The sequence below is a fragment of the Salvelinus sp. IW2-2015 genome, unplaced genomic scaffold, assembly GCF_002910315.2.
Source record: "Salvelinus sp. IW2-2015 unplaced genomic scaffold, ASM291031v2 Un_scaffold5314, whole genome shotgun sequence".
NCBI classification, from domain to species: Eukaryota; Metazoa; Chordata; class Actinopteri; order Salmoniformes; family Salmonidae; genus Salvelinus; species Salvelinus sp. IW2-2015.
The window spans coordinates 11014-25538 of NW_019946579.1; the positions used below are offsets into that span (position 1 = coordinate 11014).

The window sequence follows — 14525 nt, forward strand, 5'->3', positions numbered from 1 at the left end:
ATTAACTATGTGTACTCAAACACTACTACCACTACATACGTTACTAAACACTACTCTACCACTACTTACATTACTAAACAGTACTACTACTAATGTGTACTTTAAACAACTACTACTACGTTACTAAACACTACTAATATTTACTATGTTACTAAACACTACTACGTTTACTACTACTACTATGTGTACTAAATACTACTACTACTACGTGTACTAAACCACTACTAAGTGTACTAAACTCTACTACTATACTACATGTACTAACCACTACTACTAATACTACTCTACGTGTACTAAACACAACTACGTGACTAAACACTACTACTATCACTACAACGTTACTAAACAGTACTTACTACGTTACTAAACACTACTACTATTACTATGTTACTAAACACTACTACTACTTACGTACTACTATGTGTACGTAAAAACTACTACTTACTAAACTACTACTACTACAACTACGTTACTAAACACTATACTGACTACTACTACGTGTACTAACGCTACTGCTACTACGTAAAAACAACCATTACTACGTGTACTAAAAACTACTACTACTAACTACGTGTACTAAACACTACTTACTACTACTACTCACTACGTTACTAAACAACTACTACTACGTTACTAAACACTACTACTACTACGTGTACTAAACACTACTACCACTACTATTACGTACTAAACCCACTACATGTTACTAAAACATACTACTACTACTACTACTACTATGTGTACTAAACACTGATACGACTACGTGTACTAAACACTACTACGTATACTAAACACTACTACGTACTAAACAATACTACTACTACATGTGTACTAAACACTACTACTACTAAGGTTACTACTACTACTACTACGTTACTAAACACTACTACGACGACATATACTAAACACGACTACGAATACGTGTACTAAACACTACTACATGTGTACTAAACACTACTACTACTACTATGTGTTACTAAACACTACTACCACTAACTATTACGTGTACTAACATCTGCTACTACTACGTGTACTAAACACTGCACTACTACGTGTATAAACACTGCTACTACTACGTGTACTAAACACTGCTACTATGTGTACTAAACACTACTACTATGTGTACTAAACACTACTACTATGTGTACTAAACACTACTACTATGTGTACTAAACACTCCTACTACTACTACTACTACACTTATGTGTACTAAACACTACTACTTACTACTATGTGTACTAAACACTACTACTACTACTACTACTACATGTACTAAACACTGCTACACTACGTGACTAAACACTACTGCTAAACTGCATACTACTACTACTCTACGCTAACTGCTACTACTACTACGTGTACTAAACACTGCTACTACTACGTTGTACTAAACACTACTGCTAACTGTACTACTACTACTACTACTACTGCTAACTGCTACTACTAGCCGTGTACTAAACACTACTACTACCACATGTACTAAACACTGCTAACTACTACAACTACTGCTAACTACTACAACCGTGTACTAAACATTACTACTACCACTACTACATGTATTAAACACTGCTAAACTACTACAACTACTGCTAACTACTACTGTAACACTACTAACACCATCTTTACCTGGTTCCCCAAACAGGATGATCCGATTCCCACCATGCAACAGCACTGGCTTCTCCTGGGCACGGCCCTTTACCCTGCGGCTCTACCTTCTTCCACGAAAACAGTCTCTGGAGGACATGTGTTCACGCACAAGCACACACGAACAAATACATTTAAACACAGACAAACATACACATCACGTGTAGACATTAAATATAGTTAAACATTGTATATCCACTACACCATGCCATTTCAGTGGAGGTGGGTCTCAATAAAACATACAAGCTATATTCTATGTAAATGTATAAATAGCTACAATGCTGCTCTGGATAAGTCAGGGCAAAAGGTGTTGTATCCCTATATGGCTGTAGACAACCTCAGGTTAGTAATATTATATGAGAAAGAGATGAAGAGAGGAACAGACAGACACTTGTTTTGGCAATGGAAACTTGCTTTGACAATGTAAACATGTTTCCCATGCCAATAAAGCCCCTTAAATTGAAATTGAATTGACAGGAGAGACAGAAAGAGAAGGTCAGAGAGAAAGACAGAGACAGGGAGGGAGAGAGGGAGAAGGTTAGAGAGTGAAGAGAGGGAAGTTTAGAGAGGGAAAGAGAGGAGAAGGTTAGAGAGTGAAGAGAGGGAGAAGGTTAGAGATGAAGAGAGGGAGAGTTAGAGAGTAGACGAGGAAAGAGAGGAGAAGGTTAGAGAGTGAAGAGAGGGAGAAGGTTAGAGAGTGAAAGAGAGGGAGAAGGTATAGAGAGTGAAAGAGAGAGAAGGTTAGAGAGTGAAAGAGAGGAGAAGGTTAGAGAGTGAAAGAGAGGGAGAAGGTTAGAGAGTGAAGAGAGGGAGAGGTTAGAGAGTGCAAGAGAGGGAGAAGGTTAGAGAGTGAAAGAGAGAGAAGGTTAGAGAGTGAAAGAGAGGGAGAAGGTTAGAGAGTGAAAGAGAGACAGAGTCAAGAGAAGACAGACAGGGAGAGAGACAGGGAGAAGGTTAGAGAGTGAAAGAGAGGGAGAAGGTTAGAGAGTGAAAGAGAGACAGAGAGACAGAACAGGAAGAAAAACAGAGCGACAGAACAGCCAGGAGGACAAAAGGAGTTTATTATAACATAGAACTTTGAGTCTGTGTGGCTGCCAGGAGGGTGACGGGCTGATGTCGATGTGTTCAATCATCCCTTATAAGACAGCACCATGGACACCCACTTAGACTGGCTAGCTATTGCAATCACTACGACAACATGGTGTTTCAGGCCATGTAGTGCATTACATAGATACAGACAAAGGAATATGGATGGAACAGTTGATACTGCCATCTAGTGGACAGATTTAGAACAGCAGATGGCTTAGTGACAGGCAAATCTAATCCCCCAAAAATCCAACTATTTGGCTTGAGGGATAAGCGGTTCATGGTCCTGTCGGTTCCAGGACTTGGCCTTCAGTGGCCGCTTGCCGTGCGAAGATTGACCAACCCAACACCAGGTCCCTGACTGCTGTCCTACCAACCCAGCACCAGCTCCCTGACTGTCCTACCAACCAGCACCAGCTCCCTGACTGTCCTACCAACCCAACACCCAGACTCCCTGCCTGTCCTACCAACCCAGCACCAGCTCCTGACTGTCCTACCAACCCAGCACCAGCTCCCTGACTGTCCTACCAACCCAACACTAGCTCCCTGACTGTCCTACCAACCCAACACTAGTTTTCCCTGCCTGTCCTACCAACCCAACACTAGCTCCCTGCCTGTCCCTACCACCCAACACCAGCTCCTGCCTGTCCTACCAACCCAACACTAGCTCCCTGCCTGGCCTAACCAACCCAACACTAGTTCCCTGCCTGTCCAACCAACCCAGCACTGTTCCCTGACTTGCTACCAACCCAACACTAGCTCCCTGACGTTCCTACCAACCCAACACTAGCTCCCTGACTGTCTACCAAACCAGCACCAGCTCCTGCCTGTCCTACCAACCCAGCAACTAGCTTCCCTGACTGTCCTTCCAACCCAACACTAGTTCCCTGACTGTCCTACCAACCCAGCACCAGCTCCCTGCCTGTCCTTTACCAACAGCACCAGCTCCCGACTGTCTTCCAACCCAACACTAGTTCCCTGACTGTTTACCAACCAGCACCAGTTCCCTGACTGTCCTACAACCCAGCACCAGTTCACTGCCTGTCCTACCAACCAGCACCAGCTCCCTGACTGTCCTTCCAACCCAACACTAGTTCCCTGACTGTCCTACCAACCCAGCACTAGCTCCCTGAATGTCCTACACAACCTAGCTCCTAGTTCCCTGACTGTCCTACCAACCCAACACTAGTTCCCTGACTGTCCACCAACCCAGCACCAGCTCCCTGACTGTCCTACCAACCCAGCACTATTTCCCTGACTGTCCTACCAACCCAACACTAGTTCCCTGACTGTCCTACCAACCAACACTAGTTCCCTGACTGTCCTACCAACCCAACACCAGCTCCCTGCCTGTCCTACCAACCCAGCACTAGCTCCCTGACTGTCCTACCAAACCCAAACACTAGCTCCCTGACTGTCCTACCAACCCAACAATAGTTCCCTGCCTTTCCTACTAACCCAGCACCAGCTTCCTGCCTGTCCTACCAACCCAACACCAGCTCCCTGCCTGTCCTACCAACCTAACACCAGCTCCCTGACTGTTCTACCAACCACACAATTAGTTCCCTGCCTTTCCTACTAAAACCCAGCACCAGCTCCCTGCCTGTCCTACCAAACCTCACATTTTAAAATGGAATGTACATATCATTTTATATATTTTTTATCACCTGGTTGAACGTCCAGAGTCGTTGAAGTGTCGGTCCAGACGAGCGTTGTAGCCCCCGAATATATACAGCCTCCCCGTTGTAGGAAACGTGAGGAAAAGGAAAATGAATAGAACAGTGGACCATTCTTAGAGATCGTCTTTTTTGTTTAGAAAAAAAACTAATCAAATTGGTGAGTAAAAAGGAAGAGCACATAGAAGACACCATAACAGGAACAGTGGGGCCTATAGACCACACCCCAACAGAGCAGTGGGCCCTATAGACACCCCAACAGGAGCAGGGGGCCCTATAGACACCCCAACAGGAGCAGAGGGCCCTATAGACACCCCAACAGGAGCAGAGGGGCCCTTAAAGACACCTCAACAGAGCAGTGGGCCCTAAACACCTCAACGGAGCAGTGGGCCCTATAGAACCACAGGACAGTGGGCCACAGACACCTCAACAGGAGCAGTGGGGCCCTAAGACACCCTCAACAGGAGCAGTGGGGCCTATAGACACCACAACAGGAAGAATGGGGCCTATAGAAGAACCTCACAGAACAGTGGGCCTATAGAACACCCTAACAGGAAAAGTGGGGCCCTATAGACACGCTCGACAGAAGCAGTGGGGCCTATAGAACCCCAAAAGCAGTGGGGCCCTATAGACACCGCCAACAGAAGCAAGTGGGGCCCTATAGACACCCAACAGAGCAGTGGACGGGCCTTATAGACCACTCCAACAGGAGCAGTGGGGCCCTATAGACACCCAACAGGCAGCAGTGGGCCCTATAGACACCCCCAACACGAGCAGTGGGCCCTATAGACACCCCAACAGGAGCAGCTGGGCCCTATAACACCCCAACAGGAGACAGGGGCCCTATAGGACACCCAACAGAGCAGTGGGCCCTAAAGACACCCCAACAGGAGCAGTGGGCCCTATAGACACCCACAGACAGGAACAGTGGGGCCCTATACGGACACACCCCAACAGGAGCAGTGGGGCCCTATAGACAGAGGGGGAGAGGGTTGGTGATGATGGTGGCAGGAGTACACTGAGGAGAGGAGTTGGGAGAGGGGGAGAGGGTTGGTGATGATAGTGGCAGGAGTACACTGAGGAGAGGAGAGGGAGAGAGGGTTGGGAGAGGGTTGGTGATGATAGTGGCAGGAGTACCCTGGGGACAAATCTAGCCTATTGTCAATGTCATCTGATGATGTATGGATTAATAGCAACATTGAATGTCCACCAAGTGACTATATCTTTGCTCATGAAAAATATGATGAAAACACTTGGATATCCAATGCATGTCCCCCCACATCCAGTGTGCAAAAACAGTGCAATTACCACATTCGGACACTTTGGAGAGGTTGAAAGGACACGAATGTACCCTGGTATGGTAGAAATTGTGTTTTTATACTGAACAAATAGAATTTAGGGATTGCAGATATGTAATAGCACTGGAACTTTCTAATTTACAAACATATGAAACTTTGGAGAGGTTTAGGGGCACCTCGTCCCGTGACCACACCTGACACCACTTACTACAACATCTGCCCATTTCTAGTTGTTAGGTCTATCGATCCCATATTTTTTCACATTGTTCACATGTTGTGGAAGCCAGCTCTGGGCATCAATAATTCACTTAGTCTGGGTGGCCATTTGATGATGAATTGTTCAGCAGTCTTATGGCTTGGGGGTAAGAAGCTGTTAAGGAGCCTTTTGATCCTAGACTTGGCGCTGCGGTACTGCTTGCCGTGCGGTAGCAGAGAGAAGAGTCCATGACTTCAGTGACTGGAGTCGTTGACAATTTTTGGGGCCTTCCTCTGACAACGCCTAGTATATAGGTCCTGGTTGGCAGTAAGCTTGGCCCCAGGGATTCAATTGGCCATACGCACTACCCTCTAACGCCTTACTGTCGGATGCTGAGCAGTTGCCATACCAGGCGGTGATGCAACCGGTCAGGATGCTCTCGATGGTGCAGCTGTAGAACGTTTTGAGGATCTGGGGACACATGCCAAATCTTTTCAGTCTCCTGAGGGGGAGAAGGTGTTGTCGTGCCCTCTTCACGACTTTCTTGGTGTGTTTGGACCATGATAGTTTGTTGGTGATGTGGTCACCAAGGAACTTGAAACTCTCCCCCTGCTCCACTACAGCCCCATCGATGTGGGCGTGTTCGGCCCTCCTTTTCCTGTAGTCCACGATCAGCTCCTTTGTCTTGCTCACGTTGAGGGAGAGGTTGCTGTCCTGGTATCACAACGCCAGATCTCTGACCTCCTCCCAATAGGCAGTCGTGTGTGAACAGGGAGTACAGGGGGGGACTGAGCACGCACCCCTGAGGGGCCCCAGTGTTAAGGATCCGCGTTGCAGATGTGTTGTTGCCTACCCTTATCACCTGGGGGCGACCCGTCAGGAAGCCCAGGATCCAGTTGCAGAGAGAGGTGTTTAGTCCCAGGGTCCTTAGCTTAGTGATGAGCTTTCAGGGCACTATGGTGTTGAACGCTGAGCTGTAGTCAATGAACAGCATTCTCACATAGTGGTTCCTTTTGTCCAGGTGGGAAAGGGCAGTGTGGAGTGCGATAGAGATTGCGTAATCTGTGGATCTGTTGGGGCGGTATGCAAATTGGAGTGGGTCTAGGGTTTCCGGGATGATGCTGTTGATGTGAACCATGACCAGCCTTTCAAAGCACTTCATGGCTACAGACTTGAGTGCTACGGGTCGGTAGTCATTTAGGCAGGTTACCTTCGCTTTCTTGGGCACAGGGACTTAAAACATGTCGGTATTAGAGACTCGGTCAGGGAGAGGTTGAAAATGTCAGTGAAGACACTTGCAAGTTGGTCCGTGCATGCTCTGAGTACATGTCCTGGTAATACATCTGGCCCCGCGGGCTTGTGAATGTTGACCTGTTTAAAGGTCTTACTCACATCGGCTACGGAGAGCATGATCACACAGTCGTCCAGAACAGCTGATGCTCTCATGCATGTTTCAATGTTGCTTGCCTCGAAGCGAGCATTAAAACGCATTACGACACCAGTCTAGAGTGTAAATACACAATGAGCACGGTCAGGGTGAAAACTAAAACCCTACAGGGTAGGGTCAGGGTGAAAACTAAAACACTACAGGGTAGGGTCAGGGTGAAAACTAAAACCCTACAGGGTAGGGTCAGGGTGAAAACTAAAACACTACAGGGTAGGGTCAGGGTGAAAACTAATCACTAACAGGGTAGGGTGCTACAGGGTAGGGTCAGGGTGAAAACTAAATCACTACAGGGTAGGGTCAGGGTGAAAACTAAATCACTACAGGGTAGGGTCAGGGTGAAAACTAAGCATCGCTGTGGAACGCTTTCAACATCTTGAGTCCATGTCCCGACAAATTGAGGCTGTCCTAAGGGCTAAAGGTGTTCCTAACGTTTTGTACTGTGTATAATCTTCTCTCCAGGCTTTTAGTGCCTGTCTCCCAACGGATGGTGAAGGGCCTCTGTTATATCTGCTCAATAAGACCAATGCACTGGACTAGTAATGCCAAGAAATTGAAATCTGACACTCTTGGATGCAGCAACAGAAAATATGATGGATCATCTCTGAGCCGTGTGTGTGTATGGTGCTGTGCACAGTAAGCCAGGTGTAACATGGCGGTCTCCTCTTAGGACAACAGCTATTCAAATGGTGGCCTCTCTATGTAAGGTGTAAGGTAACTCACCCTTGCATTGATTAGTGACCAGGCCATGGTTGTGGTGTCCAGCTTGTGGATGTCATTGGAGAAGCAGTCAGCCTGGAACAGGAGAATGTCATGGTAACATCATACAGAGGAAACAGAAGTGAGAGATTCACTGCCATGTTGTGCAGAGAGAATAGACATATGCATCTATGGTTCAGATAGTACTCGTACTAGCTACTGGTGAGCGATTAGTGATATGAGGTCGTTTCGGTTAGATTATTGAAAAAAGGTTTTCTGTTCCAATAAAAAAAAATGGACATGAAATGCACTGTGGGTTGAATGCTGTAACACAGAATACAACTATTAATACAAGTCCCATGATGCTGACTGCTGATTAACCATCATTAATTCACATCACTTTAATCAGATATTTGTTTTATTTGATGACTATTATTTCATTCCAAGTCATCATCTCATCTCTAATGAGCTGCTGCTGTCTGTCAAAATCACTATTTTACTAGTTCTTCAACGTAAATAAGACACCGTTTGTATTTAGCAGTCATAAAAGTATCAAGATCAACTGCTTTCTATCTCTCTCAATCGTGCGTTCGCACTTCTCTCATGCCCCGTTTACATCGTGACGTATATTAGTGCTGAGCGATTAACCGAAATGTTGGTTATTTTTCGGTTTTAAAATAACTTACCGACCGACGTCTGTTCAATTATTTTAATTCCATTTCGTAGTTTTTTTTCTGTGAGCTCGATGTGCAGTTTCTGTAGAGAAAAATCTGATCAAGCCTGAACTGTGCGATGTAGTAGGGAGTTGTAGTTTCCAACAGGTCAATATTCTACATCCTGTAGTTTAGCTCAGAAAATGTGGTAATTAACTACAATGACCATGATCCATTGCGCGGCCGCTTAAACATGTCCAGTCTGTGCGAGCAAGAATCCTGCCCCGTTTACATCGTGATGTATTTCATTACGCCGTTTGTCATCTTTACAGAGTCTTGCCCCGCAACTGTAGTGTCTGTAACACAAGATGGAGGAGAGCCTGTCTCTCGTCAGAGATCGCAAAATATGACATTTTCATTCAAGACAGGATAAATACATTGTTTCAGGTGATAAACCATGTTTTGTTACTTTTTCCTCAACTTGTTACTCTAACTTTATAGCAAGTCAAGCTAACTTGCACTGCAGAGCAGCTAGCTGGCTAAAAGCTATGCTAGGTTGAAGATAGATTGTAGCTAGCGACCTCCACCTAATGATTATTATAAACAAACGTCATTAACATCACAATAAACTTAAACAGGAGGCGACAGTCATATCATATAATTGGCCTAACAGCCCATGTGTATTGTTTAACAGAGGCTCCGAGCCTCGTTCACATTACCAATAAGCACTCAGTTACGTTGCGCTGGATGTCATGCATTTAAATGGAGAAATCCACTATGGAGTGACAACGCAACAGCCCTGTGCAGTTGAAGGCTCCGTTGCGAGACGGACACTGCAATGTTCAACTTTGCGTCGTCTTCAGTCCAGCCTGAGTCCGTCAAAGAATAAGAAGTTACCGAAACTGAGAATATGAAAATTTATTTATCAGTGATGGCTTTATGGAATAGCTAGCAACTTTGAAACAATTACCAATTCCTATAAGTGAAGGCTATTTTAATAGTAATTTTTTTAAATCCACATTGGCTGTTAGGCCAATTATATGATATGACTGTTGCCTCCTGTTTAAGTTTGTTGTGATGGTAATGTCGTTTGTATTTGATGATAGTTATTAGGTGGCGGTCGTTAGCTACATGGTATCTTCAACCTAGCCTAGCTTTTAGCTAGCTACATGGTATCTTCAACCTAGCCTAGCTTTTAGCTAGCTACATGGTATTTTCAATTAGCTAGCTACATGGTATTTTCAACCTAGCCTAGCTTTTAGCTAGCTACATGGTATCTTCAACCTAGCCTAGCTTTTAGCTAGCTACATGGTATCTTCAACCTAGCCTTTCGCTAGCTGCATGGTATCTTCAACCTAACCCAGCTTTTAGCTCGCTAGCTGCTCTGCAGTACAAGCTAACTTGACTTGCTATAAAGTTAGAGAAACAAGTTGAGGAAAAAGTAACTAAACAAAACATTTTTTATCACCTGAAAGAATATACTTATATGTCTTGAATGAAAATATCATATTTTGCGATCTCCCAAAATAAATATGATATCTCACGAGAGACATGTTCTCCTCCATTTGGCGTTACAAAAACTACAGTTGTCCGTTCCGTCGAGAGGCAAGACTGTGAAGATGACGTATGGTGAAATGAAATACATCACGGTGTAAACGGGGCATGATTCTTGCTCGCACAGACTGGACATGTTTAAGCGGCCGCGCAATGGATCATGGTCATTGTAGTTGAAAACTACGTTTTCTGAGCTAAAACTAGTTTGTAGAATATTGGCCTGTTGAAAACTACAACTCCCTACTACATCGCACAGTTCAGGCTTGATCTGATTTATCGCTACAGAACTGCACAAAGCTCACAGAAAAAAACTCAATGAAATGGAATTCAAATAATTGAACTGACGTCGGTCAATTAGTTGTTTAAAAAAGGAAAAATAACCAAAATCTTGGTTAATTGCTCAGCACTAGTACCAGCTGCTCATACCCTCCAAAGACGTACATGGCCTTTACCAGGACAAAGGGGTCAGGGTTAAAGGTCAGGACTCACCAGCTGCTCGTATCCTCCAAAGATGTACATGGCCTTCCCCAGGATGCAGGCTGAGTGGCCATCCCTCGCCCCCGGAACTGTCCCAGAAATCTTAGGGGTGAACCACCGGTGGTTGTCTAAAGTTCAAAACAGACACATTAACCTCACACAGAGAAACACATCATCACAGACAGACATACAGAGAGAGAGACAGACAGAGCTAGCTCCACTGGAAACTAGACTGCTTTATTCTTCATAAAATGCATCTTCACTTACAAAACAAACTGACCCAAAGTAAAGCCTCCTAGAACAATGATAAGGCCTGTTTGGTACATCTGGTGTAGCCTCCTAGAACAATGATACGGCCGGCAAAAAGGTTAATAGGGATTGCAAAAGTGCAATCTTTGTCAAATAAAATTGATGACCTACACGGAAGATTAAACCACCAACGGAACATTCAAATCTGTAAAATCTTATGCTTCATGGAGTCATGGCTGAACGACGACATTATCAACATACAGCTGGCTGGTTATACGCTGTAGGACGGAACAGAGGCAAAAATTAAAGCAGGGAGCACCAGTGACTGGATCAATAAAAAAGTAGTCAGATGAAGCAGATGCTAAACTACAGGACTGTTTTGCTAGCACAGACTGGAATATGTTCCGAGATTCTTCAGATGGCATTGAGGAGTACACCACATCAGTCATTGGCTTCATCAATAAGTGCATCGATGATGTCGTCCCCACAGTGACCGTAATGACATACCAACCAGAAGCCATGGATCACAGGCAACATCCGCACTGAGCTAAAGACTAGATCTGCCACATTCAAGGAGCGAGACTATAACCCGGAAGCTTATAAGAAATCCCGCTTTGCCCTTCGACGAACCATCAAACATGCAAAGCGTCAATACAGGACTAAGATCGAATCGTACTGATGCTCGTCGGATGTGGCAGGGCTTGCAAACTATTACAGACTACAACGGGAAGCACAGCTGAGAGCTGCCCAGTGACACGAGCCGACCAGACGAGCTAAATTACTTCTATGCTCGCTTCAAAGCAAATAACACTGAAACATGCATGAGCGCACCTGAAGTTCCGGAAGACTGTGTGATCACTCTCTCCGCAGCCGATGTGAGTAAGACCTAACAGATCAGCATTCAAAGGCCGCAAGGCCAGACGGATTACCAGGACGTGTACTCAGAGCATGTGCTGACCAACTGGCAAGTGTCTTCACTGACATTTTCAACCTCTCCCTGTCCGAGTATGTAATACCAACATGTTTTAAGCAGACCACCATAGTCCCTGTGCCCAAGAACACTAAGGTAACCTGCCTAAATGACTACCAACCCGTAGAACTCAAGTCTGTAGCCATAAAGAGCTTTGAAACGCTGGTCATGGCTCACATCAACTCCATTATCCCATTAACACTAGACCCACTCCAATTTGCATACCGCCCCAACAGATCCACAGATGATGCAATCTCTATTGCACTCCACACTGCCCGTTCCCACCTGGACAAAAGGAACACCTATGTGAGAATGCTGTTCATTGACTACAGCTCAGCGTTCAACACCATAGTGCCCTCAAAGCGCATCAATAAGCTAAGGACCCTGGGACTAAACACCTCCCTCTGCAAGTGGATCCTGGACTTCCTGACGGGCCGCCCCCAGGTGGTGAGGGTAGGAAACAACAAACCCGCCACGCTGCTCCTCAACACAGGGGTCCCTCAGGGTTGCGTGCTCAGTCCCTTCCTGCACTCCCTGTTCACTCATGACTGCATGGCCAGGCACGACTTTAACACCATCATTAAGTTTGCCGATGACACAACAGTGGTAGGCCTGATCACCGACAATGATGAGACAGCCTATAGGGAGGTCAGAAACCTGGCCGTGTGGTGCCAGGACAAGAACCTCTCCCTCAACGTGATCAAGACAAAGGAGATGATTGTGGACTACAGGAAAAAGAGGACCGAGCACACCCCTATTCTCATCGACGGGGCTGTAGTGGAAGAGGTTGAGAGCTTCAAGTTCCTCACATCACCAACAAACTATCATGGTCCAAACACACCAAGACAGTCGTGAAGAGGGCACGACAAAACCTCTTCCCCCTCAGGAGACTAAAAAGATTTGGCATGGGTCCTCAGATCCTCAAAAGGTTTTACAGATGCACCATCGAAAGCATCGGGTTTCAGGTTGCATCGGGTTCGGGTTGACGGGTTGCATCACTGACTGGTATGGCAACTGCTCAGACTCTGACCGCAAGGCTCTACAGAGGGTAGTGCATACGGCCCAGTACATCACCGGGGCCAAGCTTCCTGCCATCCAGGACCTCTACACCAGGCGGTGTCAGAGGAAGGCTCTAGAAATTGTCAGACTCCAGCCACTGTAGTCATAGACTGTTCTCTCTGCTACCTCACAGGAAGCGGTACCGGAGCGCCAAGTCTAGGTCCAAGAGGCTTCTAAAACAGCTTCTACCCCCAAGCCATAAGACTCCTGAACATCTAATCAAATGGCTAACCAGACTATTTGCATTGTCCCCCCTGCTGTTTTATACCGCTGCTACTCTCTGTTGTCATCTATGCATAGTCACTTTAATAACTCTACCTACATGTATATTATACCTCAACTAACCAGTGCCCCCGCACAATGACTCTGTTTTGGTACCCCCTGTATATAGCCTCGCTATTGTTATTTTACTACTTCATTTGTACTTTTATTTCTCATTCTTACTCATATTTTCTTTTAAACAGCATTGTTGGTTAGGGGCTCGTAAGTAAGCATTTCACTGTAAGGTCTACACCTGTTGTATTCGGCGTATACAACTAATACATTTTGATTTGATGAATACCATGACTCTCCCATCCCATGGAATGTCCACCGCCCTCATGTGACATGTCTGCTAAAATGTTATCTGGTTCTTCGATGATAGACGGGAGAGACAAGGTTAACTGAGTTTAAACAAGTAAAGACCAACAAAATACATGGAATGTTCACAGGCTTCATGTAGGGGTAAAAAAAGCATATGGTTTTCGAAGACTTAGAGATTGTCAGTAGATGTGGTTTTCCTGCAAGAGTTACATTTAAAAAAGGATAAATGTAACATTTAAAGAGGAGCTGGGTTGGAGAGGCCTATGCTGCCACCTACTGTACTAACATCAGAGGTGTAGGCATCCTGATAAATAACACCATGTTCTCATATATCCCAGCACATGGACCAAGAAGGCCGTTTTCTTATGTTAAATTATACCATACATGGTGAAAAATACACATCGATTTCATTGTATATCCCCCAAGGGGCAAATATGGTGTTGTTTTTTGTGTATAGAATTTAAGCTATATTTGATGAAATCCAGGCAGGAACTATTATCTTAGGTGACCAAAATCATACAAAATCAATAAGATTGACAGACGTAGCAATAAAAAAGGCAAATTCAAGGAGCATCCAACGAGGATGAAAAATTTCATCTCTACAAATAATTTCCAGGACACCTGAGATTACTATTCCCAACTATAAAAGACTACACCATTTTTTTTCTCTCAAAGTAAGAAAAGCTATTCAAGATTTGACTACATTTTTTCCCCAAAAATAATGCTCAACAATTTACTGTGTTAAAATAAAATCATGATATTTTGATATCACATCATTCTCCAGTATCATGCTTAATTACACCAATAGTAATATCAGATCATTCTCCAGTATCATGCTTAATTACACCAACAGAAAATGCACTGAGCGACAGAATATGGAGAATAAACAGCACATTGTCAAGACCCGAAATCTATTAAATATGAAACAAACAAAAAAT

At 44.8% G+C, this 14525-nt stretch overlaps 1 protein-coding gene across 1 annotated transcript in view; it reads right to left on the reverse strand.

Annotated features, from left to right (window-relative positions):
* Positions 1–12492, reverse strand: part of LOC112078148 (kelch domain-containing protein 3-like) — a gene marked incomplete at its 3' end in the record, with an annotated part of 13909 nt that extends 1417 nt beyond the window's left edge. The window contains exons 1-3 of the mRNA XM_070441962.1: positions 12345–12492; positions 10740–10855; positions 8068–8139 (exon numbers count right to left, since the gene is read on the reverse strand). Of these exons, the coding sequence (XP_070298063.1) occupies positions 8068–8139; positions 10740–10855; positions 12345–12492 (336 nt within the window). The remainder of the gene's footprint in view (positions 1–8067; positions 8140–10739; positions 10856–12344) is intronic.
* Between the last annotated feature and the right edge of the window lie 2033 nt (positions 12493–14525).